This window comes from Perna viridis, chromosome 5 (assembly GCF_037379345.1).
Source record: "Perna viridis isolate PV_CMFRI_1.1 ecotype Kerala chromosome 5, ASM3737934v1, whole genome shotgun sequence".
Lineage (NCBI taxonomy): Eukaryota > Metazoa > Mollusca > Bivalvia > Mytilida > Mytilidae > Perna > Perna viridis.
The window spans coordinates 23,585,669-23,609,158 of NC_142449.1; the positions used below are offsets into that span (position 1 = coordinate 23,585,669).

The window sequence follows — 23,490 nt, forward strand, 5'->3', positions numbered from 1 at the left end:
ATGAACTATTCCTTTAATCAGAGATGATTTTTGAAGGTCAACAAACAAAGTGGAAATTGGCGAATTGGAAAAACAATATACAATAAAAAAAAAAATAAAAAGAATTGTAAAGGTAAAATCAGGATTTGAAAAAGCAAAATTTCGCTAAAAAGCAGAACAAAATCATCCCTGTTTAATGAACAAACCACAACATGTTTGGTTCACAATTGTTTATGCATTCCAACTAATGTAAAGGAACCCTTAAAAGATATCTGGTCACTACTTATTCCTTCTTCATCATGGGTTTGGTTTGCATGTGCATGATATCTACTTGATGAATAGCAGGTCATCTCTTAATTTCAGTTCTGATGAATTCTAGATTTTTGTAAGAAGAAATTGTTATAGAAAACTTATTATGGCTTGAAAAGGAGCATCTTCTGTGCAATATGTCACAAGCAGCTTTTTGGTTTAATTGTTATTCGTTCGTGTTGCATTTCTTGATTTAAATGGTTTTTTTTTATCTCAGTATATTTTACATTAATATTTGAAATGTTGCTATTAAATACAGAATTGATACTATAGATTGAAATATAACTTAAAACACCAAGTTTCTGTAAAACAGTCAGACAATCATACACAATAAACGCTTACATTCATGTAATGAATGAAGTTCAAGTCTGGCTCAATGTTTAAAACTACATGGTCCCAGAATACCATTTATATAGTAAAAATTATTGAAACAAAACCCTGAGTAAACCAGAGACCCGAGTAAACCAGACAACTGTCTAAACCAGACACCTGTCTAAACCAGGTACCTGAGTAAACCAGACACCTGTGAAAACCAGAGACCTGTCTAAACCAGGTACCTGAGTAAACCAGACACCTTTGAAAACCAGAGACCTGTCTAAACCAGACATCTGTCTAAACTAGAGACCTGAGAAAACCAGAGATTTTCAAATGACCATTCATAACAATTTCTATACCTTTAACGTCTATGTTAATATCTACCTAACAAATACATAATGTAAAACCCATTAGTTTAAAAGGAGCTTGGCTTAGATAGGTTTCATTATCATGCCTCAGAATTAATTTTATATAGTAAATCAAGGGAACATAGAACCTGTTTGATATGATTACATAGAGACTGAGTTCAGTTATTAACAGATGACCAAGAGAGCAGTGCTATACTCATATTTTATTTTGTTTTCTTGGATTCTCCTTGGAAAAACCAAACAGTTCTGCCTTAACCAAATGATTATTTCAGTCAAGAAAAAAGAGTGTCGTTTAGAGAGGTTTTACTTTAATTAAACCACTCAATTGTATGTAGAACCTTAGGGAAATACTAGCAAAGTTTTGTGTACAATGAGGTCTTTTTAGTTATTGACAGCTTCATAATATAATGGCACTTCAGCTCAGTATTTTCATTTTTAAGACGCTAATATTGATAGCAACTTCTTGCACTCATAATTTTAGTACTTTACATTTGCATATGATTTGCATAATTATATATCACTACTCCACATTAAGCTGCTGATTGGTGCCATGTTTACCTTCAGAGCTTCATAGTTCTTGCTCCATACCAGATCAGAAAGTACCAGGGAACCAAGATTCTAGTGGAAGTCACCTGATTTTAGAGCATATTGCATCTGTGCCATTTCAGATATTCAAAGCAACCCAAAATCAGTGGCATAGAATATTTGACGATTAGCAATTTTAAAGACTTCAGTCTCAGATTTTGACATTTCTTGATGACAAATATTTACTATCTCAGGTTATGGTCATAATAATAAATGTATTTCCATTCCCATGTGGCAAGTTAAATAAAATTAAGATAGTCATTCCCAAAAAAACAGAGTTAAGTCGCTTTTTTTTCTCATCAGAACATCATAACACACCCTGTCCTGCTGCTTGTGATACCTTCTGTTTTCAAAACAACTGTTATTCTAAAGAAATTCTATGTTTTGTGAAACGGGTAAAAAATTAAAAGCAGGAAAGAAAATAAGACACAATTGACAGGATACCATGTAAAAGCTATGAACTACTTTTAAAATCATAATGCTAATATGCTGGAAAACTTGCAACCAAAATTTGGTTGCTGAACCAGTGAATTGGAAAGATGAATGCAGTATGGGCGATTCTCTTACAAAAGGGTTTTAATAATACAAAGATACATAGACTGAGGGAGGTCCAAGGTGTAACTTTGTAATTGATTGAATTCTTAAACCACAAATGTAACAGACAGACTGACAGTTGCAGTATTATCAACAGCCCAACTTTCTTTATCAAGTACATTACAAGATACAAAAAAATGCAGGGCTAAAATTTAAGTTGGTTCCCCTAATTTTATAATTATAAAACTACGTCAAGGTTTGTTATGATTCAATTAGTGCACTTTTCATATTTCATTTGATGTAAACTTTAAAAATTACCCTAATACTATGTGGAATGTTTTTGTCCATAACATGATACTCAAATTATAGTGGTTAATGTATGAGAACAAAATCAGATAAAACAACCATTTAATTGTATTAATAAGAAAAATTCTTATCCACTCCCTTTTTAAACCCCTCGCTTTCAAAGCAGGAGGTATAAATAATAGTGTTCTTGATGTTCGTACCTAAATATGTCCATCTGTCCAAACATTTATCTGCAACTATTTATCACAGCTACTTGATATGTTTGAGAGTCATGCCATATTATAGGCTTCGCTTTCTGGTTTGACCATTTAGTTACTGTAGAATGGTCTTCTTTAGTGAGCTTTGCTCACAGCTTTCTTGTTAATTTCTATGCCTAAGGGAGGCTAAGTCCAAAAACTACAGTATTTGAATCTTGTCTTATTAACACCATATCAAATTCAGCAAAAACACCATTATAGTTTAAAGAAATTGTACATCGACATCAACATGAAAATGTGAAATTTCCAAAAATTCTTTATAACAGTAATTGTGCTAGTCAGACGAATGTAGCTGCTTTCAGCAAACAATTGAATGAATTATTCAAAGGGCTATGTAAAGCATAATACCAAGTGAAAGTATGATCAATTGCAGACATATCCAGCTTTCAACATAAAATATGTTCAAATGCACATAATTAAGAAATAAAAAGTAAACAGTTAAAGTGCCAGATAATATTTGGCATCACAAAGTCTACATCATAAATGATTCACCAAGTTTGAAAGATAATTTTTTCCAACTTTGTATATTTTGTCTAACCATTTTGTAATGAACTTGTAAGCATTTAAGGATAACAAAGAGTATTACAGACTACTGTAACATAACATCAAGCTTTCAACCAATTTAACTTATTACAGCAAATAAAATAGTTAACTTCATAAGATAGATTTGGCATTCTTTTGTTTGAATGACCTTTATCTGATGAACTACTAGTACCTTAGTTAGCTGGACAATAGACAAGGCGATTTAAACTTTCCATCCACTTAAGATACATATACAATGGAATAATTTAGAAGATTTAATCTCTTTCTCAATTGTCCTGTTACTAATTTAGAAATTTCAACTCTGTCCTCTGAACATCTCTATTGTATGCGATATAAAATTAGAAATGTTAAAACCATAAAGAAAAAGCATGGTCAGCCATTGAAGTAAAAAAAATTTATAAAAAATAAGGTCATGTGACTTAAAGCAATGAGCACCTTTCCATGTAAAAAAAAAATTATCATGTGATCTTGACCTGCAGATATGACCTTGAAAATCACCAGGAGTTTTGATTTTCAAAGTATATACAACATATTTGGTCAAAACTCTTAGAAGGGTGTTATACCAGTGTTCTTAAGAGTTCAGAAAAGATGGCAAACAAAATTGGATGGTTAAGTAATGTTCCTTTGAACTCCATAAGTGAATATGATAATAAATGATTTTTCCTAACCAAACCTCTTTAAAATGATCCAATGACATCTATTGTAATTTGAAAGTCCTCAAATAATGATACATGTACACCAATCCAGTACAAATACTTCATTTTTTCTTACTTATCTATTTTTCTGTACCATACATACCCATGCAATTCCTTTTTATTCAATCCTCCTTGATTCATATTACTGGCCAATAGGTATCTAATTCACTAGGTAAACACTGATATCAACCATGACACTTTCTAGTCAGAATTATGTGATGGACATTTCTACTAAAAATTCATATTTTGATACTCATATGCACCAAATTTCATGATAGTACGATCCTTCATCACAGAAACAAAATCAGTGAACCAACTTGTAATAGCCCTATACCCAAATTTGTGTCATCAAACAGGAAATTGCTTCACACTATTTTTAAAATCAATCCTACCATAGCACATCTATAAGTATATAAAGCCTGTTTCAAAATATCAAGTTGCAGTTACAAGTAGTTGTAGAAAAAAACTGTTACAAGAAAGTGTAACAGACTGATAGACAGACAGATGAACAAGAATAAAAAGAAGCAGGGTATAGAAAGCAAAACGGTCATGAAAACAGACTTAACCAGATAGTGAAGTATATAGAGAGACAGACAGACTGAAAACCCTTTCCTCTAAACTCTATTGGTAGTTGTAAAAGCTCTAAGCTACGTACAGAATCACAGTAGATGATAATGGCAATCCATGTCAAAGCCATGATATTATAGCCTCATCTTCATAGGTCCTCACCAGAATCCCCAGTCCTTCTAGCCCACACATCATGTAAAACCCATAGAAGACCCATTCTTACCTTAAAATTCTTGTCAATAATCAGGACACTCTGTCTCCTGGCTACTGATACTTTCCTTTTTGTCTTTTCTTCCATGTTAACTTGAAGAGTCAATTATTTGACCATTTAAAATGTTCTGGGTCAGTGTCATAAACTTCCACAAATTTGAGTGAAAACTTATTCACCTACATTAAACTGTTAAATGTTTTATCCATCTAAACAGGGATAAATCTCTGATGCATAGGTATTTTCTAACAAATTGTTCCCTACTTTCAACAATACAAATTATGTAGAAATTCTTCACTGAGATTATCCTTCCTGGCTAGTCAAAATATTTGTCAACTTAAACACAAAGGTAACTATTAAAAAATCAATTCTAATCCCAAAAGATCAAGTCAGAAAATTATCCATCAATATCTATCATAATTTTGTTGTTTTCGTCAGAACGTTGACAATCATGGCCAATTTTCTTCCAAATCACAACAGTTCTAATTAGCTGTCTTTCCTCTTGGTGAGACAATAATGATATTTTAATGATTTCATCAAACTGTCATCGACAAGTCGTTAATTTGAAATTACAAAATACCATTGGAGATTAATCTTTTTCCAATGTCATAATGAAATTCAAGACTAAACTCGACAGTATCCAAGCTGAATGCTTTTTACATCAATGTCATCGTTTTCCATTAAGTATATGCAAAATATAATCCTTTATTTCTATAGTAACAGTTAATGAAGCAGCTATACATGCATTCAATCGCAACGATGAAAAGTGATGTTTTTGCCTTTCACAGCGAGTAGCTTTTTATACATTAGTCCAATATAAAGTTTCCATAATAGGCCATAAAAGGTTGTGATTTGAAAAATTATCTCCACAACATTTCACCTTTTAAATGGCATACTTTCATCCAGAGAATAACATCTCAGTGTCCACTTAATGTCACAACAAGAAATTGACATAGAAAATTTGCTGTATTGATAGTTAAAACTACCGTCAATACAATTGTATAGATTTAAAATTAAGTGTCTACAAGGACTGAAACGCAGTTTAAAACATATTTTTTATGGGAAATAAATAAACAAATGTTCAGGATAAATTTGTTGTGTGTCACGAATTTAAAGCCTTGAGGTGAAAGACATTAAACATGCTAGATGGCCTGTGAAAGAGGATCAATTTAATTAAGGATTTAGACATGAGACAGTCCATTGTATCATATTGATTCATGACAAACAACACTAATTACAGAAGTCTATTATCAGACCAAGATCTACATTGTTTGCTTGATACAGTTAACAAGGCTAAATTTGGAAAACAGGAAGTGCCAGACATTACCAACAATTACCAGACATTTCCCATATTGAGTGTAGATTGGAAGAGTTGACATCAGAGATATTAACTTAGTAGTAAACAAGGGTAAGTCTTTTACAGATAAATCATTAGTTTGTACTCAAAGTTATAGGTGCTGTTAGACCTGGTAATTTTAGCAACAATTTTATTTTCATATTGTATGTAGTTAGACCTGTAATGTGAAAATAAAGCAGTTATGAACATTCTTCACAGAAGATTTCATACAATTTCATGAACGATCTGTTCAAAAGTATACTGAACAACAAAAAATGTGAAAAAGACACTGCAGAAAGTTCCCTGTATACAGCAGTAAAAATTAAGCTTATTTGTATTCTAATTACTGAGATAGAAACGCTGCTTCCACTTTGACTTCTTCATGTTAACCCTTAGTTGGATTATCTCCCCCAAAATTTAAGTTACATTCTACATGTATGCAAACCTACAAATGCCTAAATGGTACCATTCAGTCATAAAAAAAGTTCATCTAAACCCATTCAATGGTATAGAAGGGATTAAAATAACGAAGTACTAGAACCAACAAACAGACAAATGGATTCCTATATAGCCCAAGAACTTCTTTTTTGCAGTTGAGGAGGGGATAACAAGAAAATGCATTGACATGGTACCTATGTATACTGTCAAATAGATCTATAAAATAACAACTATTTTTTAGGCTCCTCTATGAAATTTTAATGACAATACGACCACACTTTCTCAGAAACAAAGCATTAATGGAATTCTAAACCTAAGGCATGACAGACAGACGGACAGACTGACAGACAATGGGATTTCTGGATGCACTATCATTGGTACATGCCTCAGATCCCATTAGTCGCTGCTTTATTTTCAAAGCACTCAATGAAATTAACAAAACAATCTGGTTTTATGGGGAAACCAACCACATATCTATCCCAGTATCATTCATGTCATATGCCTTTCACACCTCATAAGGTAAGTTTTACTACTCATATGTAATGACAACTATGGTACTAGTAGATGAGCCCAACATAAATGTGGTTGCACACAAGTGCACTAGTGCAGTGTTCTAGGGTTCCACTTTCCCGTCACCCAGGGCAAGTGCAATTTATGTGTGGGAAAGTTGTGTATTTTGGTCCAATTTCCTTTTGACAAGCAGAATAGTTGAAAATAGTTGAATTTTTTTGAAAGGATTTGTTGAGACTGGAAGGCAAATTTCAATTGTGGCAAAGTTAATCTTCATTTTTAGCTTTCCTGTTGAAAACTAAAATTCTGAAAAATCCTAGAACACTGTAGTGTTTAAAACTGTTGCTGCAGTGACAGACTGACAGACATAATTAAAAATAATTTTAAAGAACTGTGGTGCTACCTTACATATAACCTTACAGTCCTACATTACTCTTAATTATGAATTCACTTCTCCAGAAAAAAAATCGAAACACAAAGAGTGTATATCATTAGATTCTCCAGACTTATAACAGAAACAATTTTTTGACAAATAGACAGACAGACAAAAGCTTCATGTATTGCTTAACCATTTAAAATTCATTATTCAGCAAATTACATAATACACCATTATTTTTACAGAACCTAAAATACATAACACGCAGCAACCACTTTTGGGAATAAAAATCTATGCAATATATATCTGCATCAGAGAAAACACAAAATGTTTATATCGATCTAAAACAGCTTAGCATATATAATAAACTAATACTGCCGCAAATTTCAAAAGACAGGTCATAAAAAAGATCACTTTTGCCTTTTCATCCCATTTGAAAATTCTTTGACTCTAAAAAGGTCTATTGTCGGCTACCAGTGGTGGATTGAAAAGTAATAAATAAATGATTTATCTCGTTAATCCAGCCTCAGACGGGTGTCCTGGGTTGCCTAGGAAAGAATAAACACTCAAATCCTATCTTACTCTGATGAATATATAGTGGAATCATTTCAACGGATTATGTCTCCTGACATTTACATTACAAACTGACATCACTGAAACCTTTTGTATGGGTACTCTTTTAAATTATGTTCAAAGCTTAAATGATTGCATTAAATTTGAAAATGATTGAAACTTCAAAAGTATTTACACTGCAAATAACTTCAAATTGTTCCCTTTTCATTTTAGACAGGATTAATTCAAAAAATATTCAACTAATCTTTGATATGGAGTTATACATAAGTTCTTTAGATATAACATGATGTTATGAGCCCACACCTTTATATAAGTACATGTGAATGCAGTACTTGTACTTTAAAGTACAATTCCTTCTAATAATTAAGCAGAGATTGATTTACTGCTTACTGTTTTTTTAAGTTAGATATTAAGCTGCTTAGATGTATACACAGACCCTTCAAATAAGCCCTACAATGATAGTTTCCTTTACAATTCTCTTCATTATGAAATATTTTTGACTGGATCTAGTGTATAATGATGTATAAAGTCCTGGTAGGAAATGGGCAGGGTCAATTAGATCTATTTCAGGCCCAATATCAAATATCAAATAATATTTTGGGAAATTGTGATCCAAAGTTTATTTCACATTCAAGTATTTCATGTTAGATTAATTAAATGGAACAAAGCAAATTTTGTGGTTAAATGAAACCAACCTGTGTGTAGAGCAGCACTTTTAAGGTGGTGAAAAATTTGAAAAAATATGGGGCATTACATCTAATTTGCAAAGTTACAGTCTATTAGTTGATTACTTCTACTATCTCTGCATTAAAAAAAAATTCACATTTAGCCATTTTTAAGCACCAAAGTAGATTAGATCAATCAAATTATTTGAGAAATCAGTTTAGGACAATCAAATACTATCATTAAATAACACTTTTACAACAAATACTTTTGTCTTCAGTAACTTTTAAGACTTTGTGATCTGTTTGACTGTTTTATTGACTCTATTTCTTTTCCCATACTTTTCATAGAAGAATTCAACAAAAAGGCTTGCTGATATCTAATCAACCCAAATTGGGACAAACACTTTCATTTTTTATCATCTTATCAGGCATTCTAGAGTTTCCAGTCAAAATACATCTGTGCAAAAGATACATATAAGCATGAAACACTTTAGGTCTAATTTTGCCTGATCATCAGATGGAGCTATACATAAAAGGACAAGTATTAAAGATACAAAAAAGAGACCTAACAAAAATATTTTCAATGGTAAAATTTGAATCAGAGATCAAAAGAAGAGTGAGATTTCCAATCCGCACATTTTTTAGCAAGTTTATTCTGTACAGTTTTGGCTTAGACGATATTTGAAAGTTTTTCTTCTTCCATCTACTGGTATTCTTTTTTTCAGAATGAAATAGTTACACAGATAAAGATATGACAGGTGAAAGGATGGCAAAAGACATATGCAGGTAAATCAACAAATGGTTAAAGGGATAAAACTCAATATTTCTGACAAATTCTGTAATGAACTGGTGTCCACAATTACCAAGAAACTCTATATACTTTTAAGTCCTCTGTTTACCTTTAGTTGTCATGTGTGAAAAATTTATACTGTCCTCATTGAGCTTCTCCATGAAGATATGAAGTTTAAAATCAAATATCATTTGTAATTTATCTTCAAAAGTTTTATTTTACCACTTTTAAAAATAGATGTTTCATGGAGGCATTCAACAACTTCTAGCATATAACATACTAAAGTTACCTCAAATATAATATGTCAAAATTAACATCAATGGTAACCTCCAAAACCGTACCAAAGTTCACAAACTATGTATTCACAATATTTATATGTTTCTTATTTAATGTACCATTATACTGAGTTAAATATTTTTATGAGTACATACTCAAATTTTGAGTAGAACTTTTCAGAACTCTTTGATTGTTATTTGATCTTTACATAAGCAAAATGAGCAGGACTGAAAATAACAGCTCTTTAAGGAGGTAGACCTAGGGTAAGGGACACAACTCTTAAAAATCATTCAAACGTTTTTACATCAATCCTATGCAAGCATCTAATTAACTTGGATTCATTTTATGTTGCTTCAAACAAACGCTTGAGAGGCTTTGGTGAAATTGAATATAATACAAACATATCACTAATTTCATGAGTTATGTCCTTTACCTTAGGTCTACTTCCTTAAATCAAAATATTTCAAAACAATACATGTTATCTCCAATATTTTCATATGAATATTTTTTCTAATAGTTTTCTTCTACTTATTGACATGGGTTTTCTGTGTTATCAAAATCCAAGAACATTAAACAAGTTTTTGTAAGTGTTTAAAAGTTAATCATTTAATTGAATCTTGGTTTGTTTTATAGACTTTTAAAAAGGTAAATGGAATAATGGGTCAGGCAAAAAATGGAATCACGACACAAAATTAGAAAAAAATATTAATATATTAGCAATATGGTCACAGTTTTGTCTCAATCTGGCTTTAGTAGTCAAGCTTATCAAAGTTATTCAAAAAACACAATTAAAACATAGTTAAAAACAATGACAATCAAGAAAAATTTTGCTAATACAAAATACTGAAGTTCTAAATTGTACAAAACACAAATGTTATATGAACATGATGTTATACAGGACATTCAGGCTATACCTGTTTTTCTTTCTGCTGCAGCATAGCTGAGGTTGCTAATGCTTTCATCTTTTTATCACTAATATATCCACCCTGTATCAGAAAACAGAATACAGATACTTTTATGTCATAAAGATACTTTTATTTTATAACCAATCAAGCTGCTCATTCATTATTGATAACAAGGCAATCAGGTTTTTCTGAATGTTACTGTAAGGAGGGTTTATCTTGGCGAGTGTACAGTACCTGAACCAATCCGTGCAACAAAAATTGTGATTGATCATAAATTACAGATCAGTTTCCGATCGCATCACGTGACCACAGAGTGATAACTGCATTTTACGATTTTTGTTGTTTTCTTTGTCAATTTTACACATATTTACATAATGTGATAGATTTAAACATCAATTTATACTTTTATTTTACATTTCTTTTATTTCAAACAGATCTAACGTCATTTAACATAACAAAACTGTGATCAAATCGGTCACCGGTCATCGATCCGTCAAATCGTTGCGTGAATCGTTTCAAGGACTGTAAATTTGGCATTTTGGGGTAGACAGAAAATTTCTGCGTTTCTTATTTCGGCAAATCCTTTGTGGTGCATTAAATACTTAAGCCCAGAGTAAATACTTTGTGGAATTTATTGTAAATTAACACCCCGCAAAAATTAACCGCTAAACAGTATACTGCACACTCAGTTTACATCAGCAACTTCATCATTTTTCCATTGTTCTTTCTGCTATTTTCTATGCCAGTTTAATGCCAGGATACTAAAAATTTTCTACTCAACCAAATGGCAATGTAACACCTTATCAAAATGGACTGTGAAATAACCACTATAAAACAAAATAATGTCAGTTTTGAACATCTCAACACAACATCACATGGACACAATGTGATACCTCTCTCTCTCTCAACTTCAAAACTACCATTACTAAGTAATAATGGTTAAAATAGAAAGCTTTTTCATTTTTAGGGGTACAAAATGTATCATTTTTTCCTGCATTGATTAAAAAGGTTACCTCAGACTACTACTTTGAAACTATAGGAAAAAATGAGCCACCTTCTGATAGTTAATTTAGTTTTAAAACCCTAGAATTTTCATGATTTTAGAAATAGATGCAAGTTCTGATTTTTTTTCCATAATTAGTGACAATTAAGAATATTGTTTAAATATCATGACAATAATGTAATAATACTGAATTGACTGGTATTTTTTACCACCTCCTCTATCATAATTCCGTAAGACCAACACTAGATGAGATATTGGAGCATGACTTCATAATTTAAAATTAGTTTGAGCCTTACAGCACAAGTACTATTACTGGTTAAAGTTAATTCTTATGAGAGAAATTTCAGCAATAGTTTGTTTTTGCTTATGAAAAAAATAATAATAAAACTTTTAATTTTCTTTGGAAAAGATTTTTGAACATGTCTTGTCACTTTGGCACTCTAAGAGAGATAACTCTAAGTAAATTCTTAAATCACTTTCAATGAATGATTTGCTCATGTATTAACTTGCCTTTATTGAGAGTTTTATGAGGAAGAAACTATCAATAATAGTACAAATATATTCAGATCCATGGCAATCTTTTTAATGACTAAAACATAACTAATCTGAAAGTGAAGAAATAACCAAATTAATTTATATTCTATATATTTTGAGATTACATGTACACCATATTCTCATCTGTATAAATTGCTAATGGAGACTTATTTTGTTCAGAGGATCAAAGCTATGAAAGTAAACATGTTAGAAGTATCATATTAGATTTGTGTGCACTTTAAAATACAGAAAAATTACAGAGCCAGTTGTAAATATTTATAACGGGAATTATAAAAATATAATCTCCATTTCAAAAATAAAATTTAAAAGACTACTAGTATTAAGTCCAATCTAAGTAATTGACAGCACCTAAATCCCTGCACTCTATTAGGTAATGACTAAAACATGTACCTGAGAGTTGTAACCTATCTGACTTTAGAATATAACCTTGTTTTTAGACCAATCAGAGTTGAGAAGTGGCTCTATATAGAACACCACTTAATCATTGAGAGCACCTGATGTTCGTGTAATGAAGTCGTAATGTCACAATTGGCCTTCCAAGTGCTTGGCCAATTAAAGATAAGGTTACATTTTAAGCTAGTTAGAGTATATTAAGTGAAATTTTAACAAGTTTGAAAAGGGCTCGTTCACTGCATTCACTCTGCCCCTTCTTAACCATTAAAATTTCACTTAATATACTCTATTACCTTTCCTCATGAACTTTCAATCCTTAATGACTGTCTACTCTTGAACTTTCTGCCCTGAATAACAGTCTATATCTAACTTTATCCTTGTCAACTCTCTACCCTTAATAACAGTTTCTACTAAAAATAACAGTCTATATCTGACTTTATCCTTCATTTGGTTAACCATTACATTCAATCACCAGTAAGATCTAGACTTTTCAATTTTAAAGTTCCAAGAAAAATTGAATCCCTACTGTTTAGAGTCCTTTTTTTTTTATTAAAAATCAATACCACTTCAAAAAAGTTTAAACACCAGTTAGATACAAAAATGTATATATGAAGTTGTCTCTACAAAATTATTAAGTAATCAATCCAAATAAAACATGAATCAATTTTCATCCCAATAAGCTTTTTTAACCAGTTTAAATTTCAAACTTTGCATTGTTGACCCAACCCTAGGCTATAACCTCCACATGCAAAGTTCATTTATTTGAATACACAAAACGCAACTCGTAAGACTATAAAATAATACTGTCTTTATCACGAGAATGTCAAAATTTGAATTATATCGGCTTGATTGTACACAAACAAATTTATTTGACCCTTTTCTGTAAATGAATTTGATAGCTGGGAGAGCTGTATAATAAAGATATATAAACACAAACCTTAGGTAAATAGTACAATTTACGTAGTATAAAATCATAACTGGAACAAATTTCGTAAGTTCTATTGATCAAAGTTTGGGTTTACCTGATCTACAATACGTAATACTACAGAAAATATAGGCTTTCAAACATTTTAGTTTATTCTTGTACAATGCACATGAAATATCGCATACATGTATTTAGGGCCATCCTAAATCATGATTTTAAGACTACAAGCGTAAAAATTTCTTGATCTCAGGAAAACATAAAAAAAACATATTAGGTGCTCATGAGCAGAATTTTTCAAAAAACATAGTGGGAGCTTATGAAACCTTGGTTCCCTTCATTACTCTTTCAAAAACATGATAGGTGCTCATGAAAAGATTTTTCATTTTGTTTCTTTTCTTCAAAGAGCAAAAGTTTACTCTGGTAACAGCAATTTTCTATTATTTTCTTTCATCTTTATGCATTTTTAAATTATAATCTAATTAAAGAACCTTAGTGGTCGCACTCAAATACCCCACACATCCATATATCAGACTCTCTCAAAAAAGTACTTGAAAAAAAGAGAAAGTTCAAAGAGCCTTAATTCATAGAAAATTTCAACAGAACATAAACTTGATCTGTAACTCATCATGGTATATTGTAGACTCACAAACCAAAAAATCAGCTCAATATCTGAAAGTGTTGAGAAAAAAATTTGGAAAACTGTTATTCTTATGAAAATAAGTCCAAAGCCTGTAATTTTAGTAAAAATCAGAGAAGTGGAACAAAACAAAAATTTGATCTGTAACTCATCATGGTAGACTAACATATCAAAAATAAGCTCAATATCTGCAAGCATTTAGAAAAAAACATCTGGAAAACTAATGATGGACGAGTCAAAACCATTATAACCCTCTGCAACTACATTGTGTGAGTTATAAAAAAATGAGAGTAGCTGACAACCTTATTCTTTATTTCAAATAGTACATGTACTTTAATTCATTAAAACAAAAGATGAATCATCAAAAGTGTAAGGAATAAATCAAGAAACTGGCAGGCTAATATTTTCCTTGAAACATATTTTCTGATATTTTAGGTGTGAGTAAGTTTGAAAAAAAAATCAAATATTTTGCAGTGGCCTAAATAATGTTTATTTTCATATTCATTATCGTGCTGGTTCTCATAACTTAATACCCAGTTGGTTTGTGTGTGTGTGTGTTTTTATGAACACTGTATTTGAGACCAACAATGTATATGACTTTGCATTTCTTTTCAATCTATAAATTTAACTGTTCAAATATACCATGTCCAAGCATGTTCAATCTTTATTTGACACATATACGTTTTAGCTATTCTAACACCCTTTTACCATAACCTTACCAACCTAAAACAGCACTTGTGAAATTTATTTCCATAATTAAAAAGAAGGGGGAATGCCCTAGTTTTGGGACCATTAAAAAAATTCTAGAAGCAGGAGTAGTCATAACAAGATAAAAGTTTTAAACCCTTAACACTTGTTTTCATAACACCCATTCTGAATTACTCCAAAACTTTTAAACATGATCAAATATTGACTCAATGTAAACACTTATCAACAAATATACTTTCTTAATACCATTTGATTTCCATATAAATTGATAGATTTAGTTCAAGAAGAATTTCATTAAACTTTGGAAAAGATTGATTTTCTTCCTTGTTCACCATTAAAAAACCTGTCTAAACAGAACTTGTTTTGGACTGTAGGTGTTCAGTTAACTCAGGTTCAAAATACGTTTAAACTGATATTACGAAACTTCAAAGAATCTGGTTCAGGCCATTATATTTATAAAAATTCCTAGATTCCCATCCCCGGCTGACTCGATTTTTCATGCCTGTCCCATTTTTTTTATTTTCAAAATGCGCTTTGAAAATTATTCCTCGACTCAAATTTCTGGAAATATTCCATGTCTTGTCTGGACGCAAATTATAATTATCATAATTTAGCACTTCCTGTTCGGAAATCATAAGTTTTGCTGCTATGAAAACTGTTAAAAGAGGAGCAGTAGAAAATATATTTATATACTTTGATAGAGGTGTTCCAATACCTTTGTGCTGATAAAATTAATATCACAAAGCACTAAGATGGTCATAACAATAATGCTTGTTTTTCAGCATGAGTGACAGTTACTGAAGGAAAAATAAAACATAAAGTTTGTCCCCCCCCCCCAAATTTTTTGGAAAAGTTCGCTGAGAATCCTGGTTTTTTTTTAATTATGGCCTAAGATAGGTTTCACTGAAGTATGATTTATCATACACACGTTATTTGTCAAAAGAAAGTAGACATGTTTATGTAATCAATTTCTATAAACATCATATAAGTACATGATATGTATATGTACATGTAGGTTAGAATACACATACATAGACAAAGCAAAGGGTACCAACATTTAACTAGCCCTCCCTTATTTCATTACTTCATTTGTTCCCTCAAGAACCCCACAAACAAAGATGAAAAATCAATCTAATTTCAATTAAAACTTGATTATGGTACCTTCCACTAAGCACATGTCAGATCATGTATTTCAATCAAATTGATGAAAAATGTATGCATACATCTATCAGCTGCTAAATTTTTACGTCATTTAACACCTTTAATTTCACATAAGCCCACTAAAACCTGTTTTAGAATTTTTGTTTTGGTAACAAGTAAATTTGCATCATCCTTTAATGTGAAATATTGCCTTACTTTTAACAAAAGAATGAAACTCTAAAATGTTGGAAATTGGAAAATAATAAATTATGAATAAAGACAGCTTTTCAAGTACAGAAAATTAGAAACAAAAAAATAAAAGAATAATCATGTTTCCAATTGGCTCAATAAATAATTCTTATTCTTTACATTACTTTGTACAGGTGAATTATGTTCATGCGAAATTCATGTTCACTTCATACAAAACTCATGTGATTCTCACATGAAATTCACTTTACACTTTCATTTTGTGAAAAGTTTCCCATGAATTCAGTCATAAATATTTGTTAGGTCAATTCTAGTGAAAATCATGTGAATTTCATTTACAAAATTACAAGAAATGATTTTAAAAAAATTTAGTACATGTAACTAGTTACAGATGGTATAAGAGAATTCTCAAGTTCACAATTATTTTCAAGTTCTCAATTATAATTTTGTAGTTACATGCATGTATAACATCGATCTAGAAATATATAAATAAAAAAACATGAATACATTGTAAATGTGACAATCCAAAGAGTAAGGGAACCAAGGTTATAGCGGTAATCAAAAGAATGTAATCCAGGGACAAAGACCAGACATGGAAAACAGACATACACAACAAAGAACATAAATTAACTAAAATCATACATACAAAGAAACAAACGTAAATGAGCAACTCGGACACCACTAAAAACTGAGAGCATGGACCAGGTGCACCAGTAGGGTAAGCGTCCTCTGCTATTCTAGAAACACCCGCTGAGTTGCTCATGAAAAGTCAAGTCCGGGGTAGACAAACAAGGAAAGGAAAACTATGACCCGTTGAATAAATCAGTTTTCATGGTGCTGATGGATACACCATAATGATCCACGAGTTCATGATGACAACCATAAAACTTCTGCAGTGATGACTTCAGTCTTGTAGCAACATAACCCTGTTCCAGAAGCCTATTTGTTAGAGTTCTAGCATGATACAAAAAGTCTGTGTAGTTTCGGCAAGCTCTGGCATAACGTATGAGTTGTGATATGAACACTCCATACGCAGGAGCCGAAGGGATGTTGCCACAGATGAAAGGAAAGTTGACAATTCTGAATGAAAAGTCATCACGTTTGTCATAAAGTTTGGTCAATAGTTTTCCTTTACCATCGATTTCTAAGTGTAGGTCAAGATACGAGGCTGACTTCACAGTGTCTGTAGTATCCTTTATCTCAAGTTCTTTTGGGTAGATGTGATATATCAAATCCCAGAAATTAGGATTGTTTAAAGTACTGCTATCATATGCAAGTACAGGTATTTCACCCCTTAAAAAATAATTCAATTCTGAACATCACCAATATCCAATTATCAAATCTACATGTAAGCAGACCTTAGTTTCAGTACACCAAAAACTGAGGTGAGTTTTGAGTTTGAAATAACATAAAAGACCATGGAAACTGTCAAAGTTGAATAACAAAGTTAATAAGGATAGGAACAATATTTGATCAGTTAGTCCCGTGTCCTTATCTATACCTACATACAAACATTAAATCAATTTTAAACTTTTAAACGACATAAATCAATAGTAAAGAATAAGACACAAGTATGGAGATTATTCAAGAAAGAAGATTTCCAATACAAAATTGAAGTATTTTGTACTGTGTTCATTGTTATATTTCAATAACTTAAAACATATTTCTTTCTTTTTTTTACCTATTTATAAGTTATTTTTACCTATTACATTATCCGCTCTACTGGAAAATTGGTAGTCTTTTCCACCGATACCCTAGTTCTGTAAACGTAATGATCCTTTTAAGTGTGTTGAGAATAATGAAGTATTTTAATAAAGTTGAACAAGATATAAATAAGACAACTCATCTTACAAAAAAATAGAAACCAAACTTGACATGACATGACTGGAGAGAGATAAAGATGGTGTTGTCTTTTAAAGACACTATAACATGATTTTCACAAACATGAAAGATTTGCTTTCATGATTTAAAAAAATATATTTTCCAAGCCAACAGAACCTTTTCCGGTTATCTGCCAGGTAGTTGAATTGATGAGCATGCATGACATATACTTCCAAGAGATAGGGTTAAGGGTAGAAAAAAATAATTTTCCTCCTGGAAGAGTATACTATGTTGGCAAACCAAGGAAAGAAAGCTATGTTTAGTTTACTTAGTAAAGTATATGATGATAATTTTAATTGTGAAAGGTTATCATCGTTGTTTGACACATATGTATGCATTATATTAAACTATGCTTGTGAAGTCTGGGACTACCATAAATCTGATGATATTGAAAAGGTTTATTTAACTTATTTGAAACGTATTTTGAACGTCAGAAAAACTTCTGTCAACTATATGATATACAGTGAATTAGGTAGACATCCACTATACATTGTCAACTATATGATATACAGTGAATTCGGTAGACATCCACTATACATTGTCAACTATATGATATACAGTGAATTGGGTAGACATCCACTATACATTGATAGATATTGTAGAATGTTGAAATACTGGTTCAAGATATTGTGTACTGATAATTGCATTTTAAAATGTTGTTATGAAGACATGTATGAAAGGGCTAATAAAAATCCTACTGATAAGCAAAATTGGTTATGCAATATTAGAGAAATTTTGTATAAATATGGTTTTATTGATGTGTGGTTATATCAAGGTGTAAAAAATATGGATGTATTTATATCTAAATTTAAACAAAAGCTGTAGATAATTTTTTTTAAGTGAAATGAATTCTTTTTTTGAAGAGTCACCAAAATGCTAATTGTAAAGATATGTTTATGAAAGTAATGTTTTGCAGTTTTATTTGGACTGTCCGGTTAACTATATCTATAAACCGTACACATATGCAGATACAGAATATCCGCACATAATTTAAATAAAGAAACTGGTAGATTTTATAATGTAGATCGACAATATAGATAGTGTAATATTATGTGAAAAACAAACCATTGAGGATGAATACCACTTTATACTAGAGTGTGAAAAATATAACGATATACGGAAAAAATAAATTAAAGTTTACTATTGGAAAAACCATAATGTTTTAAACTTGTGCAACTACTGTCTACACATAATGTCAAGGAACTTAATAATTTAGGAAAATATTTATATCTTGCTGATAAAATTCGTAATTTTTAGAATAGTATCATTCTCTGCTTATTATTATTATTATTATGTTATATATTTAATAATGTGTTATGCTAAAGACATTTGATCACTAGTGTATGTAAATATGTATTGTTTGATATGTAATTTCTAAAAGCTGTATTGCTTTTGAATAAATAAATTGTTATTACTAACAATGATCTCGACTACCCTGCAGTGAGCAAGAAAGGGTCAACTAATAAATATAAATATTAAGGACCACAAATAACAGCTTAGGTGTTAACAAGATTAGTTATAGATTAAATATTGAACTAAACTTTACATTTTCTTCTTCAATTTAAACGAGAAAGTTCAATAATTCTTGGTGCTTTAATTTGCAGACATAACCTGATTAACATGGTTTCATTTTTAAACAATAGAATTTATAATGAACATACCGGTACATTTTGTACATGTATATGTAATGCCCTTAGAACATACATGAACCAATCTATGATACATAATTACAGGACCTGTCAAGATGTCTTCTTTTACTTTAAATAGTCGATATATTGATCTAATGAGTTTGGAAAACACACAATCAGTGCTTGATATACTGTAAATGTAGCAATTTTCGTGGATTCTGTCAAGTGAATATATTCGCAGGTATTATCTTTCAAGGTTTCAAAACATGATTAGCATTTTATACTGTTAAAATCAATTTTGCTGTAACTAATTTTCATACTTGTCTGTTCACTGCAAAAATAGTGAAAATCAGTACAACGCAAATAATTACTTAGTTTATAGTCACATGTTCATGAAGCCATGTGTCATTTATCACATTACAGTCGAAAACATCACATGAACATGATTAAAATAAGAATTTCTTTAAATACAAAAAATACCAATCATATACATTTTTTGAGCATGTAAATACAAAAGGCACAGCAAGTTACAATAAAGTTACAAATGTACAATGTGTTTCAGCGAGTAACCTCTCATCAGTAGTATTAAGACACTAAATACTTAAAAAGTCATGTCAAACAACGGCCCATGGAACTTCAAAATATTTAGAAAAATAGCTTATTCCCAAAGTACTGTAATATATATTTACATACATGTAAGGCAGGGGTTCAACTTTACTTTCAAGACCAGAAGGTCCTGGACTTTTCGAAGTTCAAAATCACTGGTCCACTTGAAGAAAACCTTGTCCTCAATTGCATAAATTTCCATGTTTCAATGAAAAATGATAGAACTTAAAATCCAGGACCTATGAAAAAGAACTTTCAAAAGTGTGGGGTCAAATATGAGGATCCCTGACCCCAGACTACCACTAATTTTAATCCCTGTTAGGTTTAATTGATAGTCAAAATCTGTTAAAATACTGCTACTGCAGTGGGACATTGACAGATCCAGATGGGGTTGCAGGTGGTTGGCACCCCAACTCTTTTTATTGGAAAATTTGTAAATTAAGGGTATTGCTAAACATTCTAAATTCTACACCACATTTACGTCATAATTGCATTTCGAATAAAGAATACATACTCCATAGAATATCAAGCATGCTTTTAAACGCATTCCAACATGTACATGTGTAACTACATGTAGCGAAATAGAAAAGGTTAATTTAGATATCAAACATCCAGAAAAAGTACCAATTCCTTAGTAAATACATGTAGTATCTGATATTACTGGTTAAGTTTACAATTTCATTTAAAAATGCACATATGCTAATATATGAATATTATCTACCTTTAGTTAAACTGGTGTAATAAATCTCACTTCTCTTCTATATGATAAGGGGATTTAAAACTATGAAAGAAAATTGTCATTTCTTATCAGTTAATTGATTGGGCATGTAAATTGTCAAACCTAACTTGTCACAAAAGTGAATTGAGAAAACAGGCATATTCATAGCCCCATAATGACTTCTGTTGTGAACATTTCAAGTTAATTAGTTTTCAAAGAAAAACAAACAGACAAAAGTTTACAGCTACAACTTATTCTTTGTAATAACAAGACTGTCAAGTCATTGTTTGTCTAATAAATGCATAAAAATGCCTAATTACACTCCAGAAATGCATGTAAATTATTATGACTAATAAAATAATTTTATGACATCTGTTCTCTTAATTTTATAACAGGATTCTGTATAAACTTTTATCTGTTTGTAATGTGATGACTATAAATTTCGGTTTCCACTACTCAGTATTTTTTATCTCTATATTTAAAACAAAATTACTTCCTGGTGTAAAGTTTCCATATAAACATATTTTGTCTTTAACATCTAATATTTTACCTGCTTCTCTTTCAGATTTTCTACAGGTGCTAACTGTGCGAGACGAGATTTGTTCTTCTGTCCTGTAGCAGGCTCCATTGTCCGCCCACCGCCAACAACTGGAGATCTGGGCTTATCAGACATCCTTTGTCACTTAATGTTCATGTGGATAAATAAGAGCCCTTTCTTCGCTATTTTAACAAAGTCGAACGCTTTAAAGAGTCCTTACGAAACAATGTTTTCACAAAACATTAAATCACGTCTAATCTCTAACCGTGTTCGCTACATTAGTCGCCATCTTGTTTACAGAGTAACCATGTGGATCAAGCGCAGAAACGACCATGATTTAGAAAACAGGTGCCCGCGAAAATTATTTTTTTATGAACCGAAACGAAAATGTTTCTTTTTTTAAAACGTGTATACGGAGTGAAATGCAACAAATGTTCGTAGTATGGAAACAGTCAGCGAAATCAAGTGTCTATATAAATATATATTTTAAGCACTTCCAAATGGTCCACCAATAAAGTCTATAAAGCACATTCTATGTACTGGATTCCTAAACTTCACAAGAATCCATACAAACAACGTTTCATAGCTGGATCTGCAAAATGTACCACCAAACCTCTTTCAAAACATTTGACTTCTATACTCACAACTGTCAAAGAGGGTCTGCAGTCCTACCACAACACTTGTTACTCCCGTAGTGGTATTAATTCAATGTAGACCCTGAAAAATTCGAAAGATCTTTTGGAGACAATCAGTTCAAGGCTATTATCTGAATATAATAGCATTAAAACCTATGATTTTTCAACACTGTATACTTCTATTTTCCATACTCAGTTAAAATCCCGACTTAAAAACATTACACATCGTTGTTTTTCCAAAAAAGATGGTACACCTAGATACAAATATATAGTTCTTGGCAGAGATTCCTCATACTTTGTAAGCATTAATTCCAAATCATCTTCCAAATACACAGAAGAAGATGTTTACAAAATGCTGGATTTTTTAATCGACAACATATTTGTCCAGTGTGGTGGACGTGTTTTTCAACAAACGGTCGGCATTCCAATGGGAACATATTGCGATCCTTTACTTGCTGATCTATTACTATCACTCTTATGAGGCTGACTTTATAGCTGATCTGATCAGAAAGAAAGAATATCGTTTGGCTAGATCCTTCAATCTCAGTTTTCACTATATAGATGACGTATTATCTTTAAACAATCCTAATTTCGGGGATTTGATACATCGCATCTACCCAAAAGAATTTGAGATAAAGGATACTACAGACACTGTGAAGTCAGCCTCATATCTTGACCTACACTTAGAAATCGATGGTAAAGGAAAACTATTTGACCAAACTTTACGACAAACGTGATGACTTTTCATTCAGAATTGTCAACTTTCCTTTCATCTGTGGCAACATCCCTTCGGCTCCTGCGTATGGAGTGTTCATATCACAACTCATACGTTATGCCAGAGCTTGCCGAAACTACGCAGACTTTTTGTATCACGCTAGAACTCTAACAGATAGGCTTCTGGAACAGGGTTATGTTGCTACAAGATTGAAGTCATCACTGCAGAAGTTTTATGGTCGTCACCATGAACTCGTGGATCGTTATGGTGTATCCATCAGCACCATGAAAACTGATTTATTCAACGGGTCATAGTTTTCCTTTCCTCGTTTGTCTACCCCGGACTTGACTTTTTATGAGCAACTCGGCGGTTGTTTCTAGAAAACCAGAGGACGCTTAACCTACCGGTGCACCTGGTCCATGCTCCCAGTTTTTAGTGGAGTCCGAGTTGCTCATTTACTTTTGTTACTTTGTATGTATGATTTCAGTTATTTTATTTTCTTTGTTGTGTATGTCTGTTTTCCATGTCTGGCCTTTGTCCCTGGATTACATTCTTTTGATTACCGCTATAACCTTGGTTCCCTTGATTACTCTTACTTTGATGGGTTTATCTCAGTGGTTTATCGACTCCCCTTAATAGATCTATTGATGAAGGATACTATTTTCA

At 31.5% G+C, this 23,490-nt stretch overlaps 1 protein-coding gene and 1 long non-coding RNA gene across 6 annotated transcripts in view; one reads left to right on the top strand and one right to left on the bottom strand.

Annotated features, from left to right (window-relative positions):
• LOC148616576 (dynein axonemal heavy chain 5-like) overlaps window positions 1–21,627 on the bottom strand; it is a 98,116-nt gene extending 76,489 nt beyond the window's left edge. For 2 of the 5 annotated variants that reach the window (XM_088583778.1, XM_088583779.1), the window contains exons 1-2: window positions 21,487–21,615; window positions 10,545–10,616 (exon numbers count right to left, since the gene is read on the bottom strand). In XM_088583778.1, coding sequence (XP_088439904.1) covers window positions 10,545–10,616; window positions 21,487–21,609 — 195 coding nt within the window. In that variant the 5' untranslated portion in view covers window positions 21,610–21,615. Of the gene's footprint in view, window positions 1–4,681; window positions 5,656–10,544; window positions 10,617–17,805; window positions 17,828–21,486 lie in introns of those variants that run through there. The other 3 variants (XM_088583781.1, XM_088583787.1, XM_088583783.1) reach the window with 3 other exon arrangements.
• On the top strand, window positions 5,685–22,278 carry LOC148616577 (uncharacterized). The gene is made up of 3 exons (XR_015922240.1): window positions 5,685–6,074; window positions 9,290–9,350; window positions 21,502–22,278. It is a non-coding gene; the product is annotated as an uncharacterized LOC148616577 (long non-coding RNA).
• Window positions 22,279–23,490: the final 1,212 nt, after the last annotated feature.